The sequence below is a fragment of the Montipora foliosa genome, chromosome 2 (genome assembly GCF_036669935.1).
Source record: "Montipora foliosa isolate CH-2021 chromosome 2, ASM3666993v2, whole genome shotgun sequence".
NCBI classification, from domain to species: domain Eukaryota; kingdom Metazoa; phylum Cnidaria; class Anthozoa; order Scleractinia; family Acroporidae; genus Montipora; species Montipora foliosa.
The window spans coordinates 4,036,404-4,038,903 of NC_090870.1; the positions used below are offsets into that span (position 1 = coordinate 4,036,404).

Below are 2,500 nucleotides of genomic sequence, written 5' to 3' on the forward strand. Positions count from 1 at the left end.
AGATAGCATTTAATCATACTTGTACAGGTCTGCATGATTGTACATCTTTCAACATGCATGCTACATGTATTAAAACTGTTTTCCTTTATAAGATCTATGGAGCTGCAGTGACATTTTTTGAAGTTTTGTCTGAGGATCAACTCACAGAGGAAAGGAAACAAGCCTTGCAATTAAACAGTGACAATGTGAGAGAAGTGAAAGATTGAATTATAGATGTTAATTTGTTATTGAAGGGACATGACAGTGTGGATACTCGTGTTCTCAAGTTAACTCTGCTTTCCATCTATCTGAGGTTGTTACTTAAATTGATTAGCATAATTGTTATGGGCATTTCGGGTGGGGGGGGGGGAAGGAGTACCTGTACCATAAGAACAGGAGTATTAAATGTTGTAGAAAAAGGAGCCTTAAAGTTGCCTTAAGTTTCTTGTACTTTGATTCAGTTCACTGTCAACTTGTGTTGTTATTGAAAGAGTGGTCTTCCTTGAAGACCTTCTAGAATAAAACAGTGTTTCAACTATAAAAGTAATTAAGTCATTTTGTAAGAGTAGTACGCTCATGTACAAAACAAACCCTTGTCATAAATTAATCATCCCAGTAGTATGACTGTTTTGTATTACTTGTCAGAACTATGAAGAAGGCAGAAAGGTTGCCCACACAAACAAGTGCATATGTGTCTTGTCTCACTGGCCTTTTTTTGAAGCTTTCAAGAAGTTTCTGTCTCAGCTTTATCGTATTTCTGTGTCTGCTCAACCGTTTCCTATTGAGAGGTATGAATGGCAGAAATTGACTGGAAATCAACTTAATGAATGATAAATATTATTTTAAGGTCCAACCAAATGTTTTCCTTTAATAATAATAATAATTTATTGCTTTTCATATGCACTACTGGCATGCACATGTCCTCGCTATGCTGTACCTCCAATCCTAACTTGAAAAGAAGAACAACAACGTGCCCACACTCCTGCACCACCCAACACAGTGTTGTTTGGGAAGAAGTGCCAATAACCCAGTGGTGTATCTTTGTTGTGGAGAGATGTGCTCTGAGATGTAATAAGAAATACTAATTAATTTACTTTATGAAAAAAAAAATAGCCAAAGAGTTTCAAATGTTTCTGATGCCAGGACCTGGACCTGGACATTCCATGTCCAGGGGTGTCTGAAACATAAAATCCTGAGCCACTTTCTTACTTACTTACTTACGTACTTAATTACTTACTTACTTACTCACTTACTTACTTACTTAATTACTTAATTACTTAATTACTTAATTACTTAATTACTTACTTACTTATTTACTTACTTACTTACTTACTTACTTACTTACTTACAGTACCTACTTACAGTACTTACTTACTTACTTACTTACAGTACTTACTTACTTACTTACTTACTTACTTGTAGTGTAATTTACATATACATGTATGTTCCTTATATGTTGTGTCATTCAGGTACATAGCAATTTTGATGCTTGATGTTCCTTTTCCATCACCTCAGAGACCAAGAATTCTTGTACAGGTATGCATGCAGCTGATTGATTTATTTGATTTTGATTAGAGTTTACTGTAGATTTTTGTCATTATTGTCTTTATTTTCTAAATTTTGAATGCTCTGTGGTTTTGTTTCCATAGACAAACATGTATGATCCTTTTGAAATCTGCCAGCCTTACCACACACCACTTCCTGTCAGGTACTCTTTTATACTGCTACAAAAAGTTGCAAAATTAGTGGAGACACGTCACCTTCCTGGGGTGTTATTAATTTACGTATATTATTATCTCCCACACTGCAGCCCCCTCCTCCCTTATCTATGTTGCTAACAATACAAAAAATTGCTGAAAACTTAAACGGTCAACATTGAAAGGGGGTGAGGGAGGGGGAAGTGGGAAAGGTTAAATTAAAACAATGCATGACTCTGGAGCAAGTACATAGACTGCAAATAAGAACTGTTTAATTCCAACCCTTTGTGGCTCAAACTGACCTTTCCTAAGTACAGTAGAAGGGCACAGTGGAGTTGTATATGGCTATTTATTCCGTGCCATTGAAAATACAGCCTATCAGAATGTAGGAATGCCGTTGTATATTCATCAGTATTCCACTGATCCTTCCTATCTAATTCAGTGCAATTTAATGGTATTACAGCCAACCTTCCCATAAGCATCATGCCTTGCTGGCCACTGTATTTTCTATGGCTAAAGGCTTGTGTCTATACCAAGAAAATACAAGTGACTTGTGGAATCTTCCATGGTATACTACTCAAGTGTAGCATAACTAGTATGTAGACAGTAGTTGTCGTTCTTCCCTATGAGACAAATCTTATGAATGAAAGACACTGAACTAAACACAGCTGGGCTGTTTGTATAGTAATATTTGTTGATGTTGGTTTGGTTTTCATGAGTTTCATTAGAAGTCAATTACTGGTACTACTGTATACATAACTGTCTACATTGTCAAAAATTTACCTCTCACTGCTGGCTATTCTTCCTTGATTTTCACTCAAATG

General features: G+C 35.9%; 1 protein-coding gene across 1 annotated transcript in view; it reads left to right on the forward strand.

The window, feature by feature from the left end:
- Positions 1–2,500, forward strand: part of LOC137992131 (C-myc promoter-binding protein-like) — a 40,739-nt gene that overhangs the window by 9,556 nt on the left and 28,683 nt on the right. Inside the window, exons 7-10 of the mRNA XM_068837265.1 lie at positions 93–185; positions 625–767; positions 1,449–1,515; positions 1,629–1,687. Of these exons, the coding sequence (XP_068693366.1) occupies positions 93–185; positions 625–767; positions 1,449–1,515; positions 1,629–1,687 (362 nt within the window). The remainder of the gene's footprint in view (positions 1–92; positions 186–624; positions 768–1,448; positions 1,516–1,628; positions 1,688–2,500) is intronic.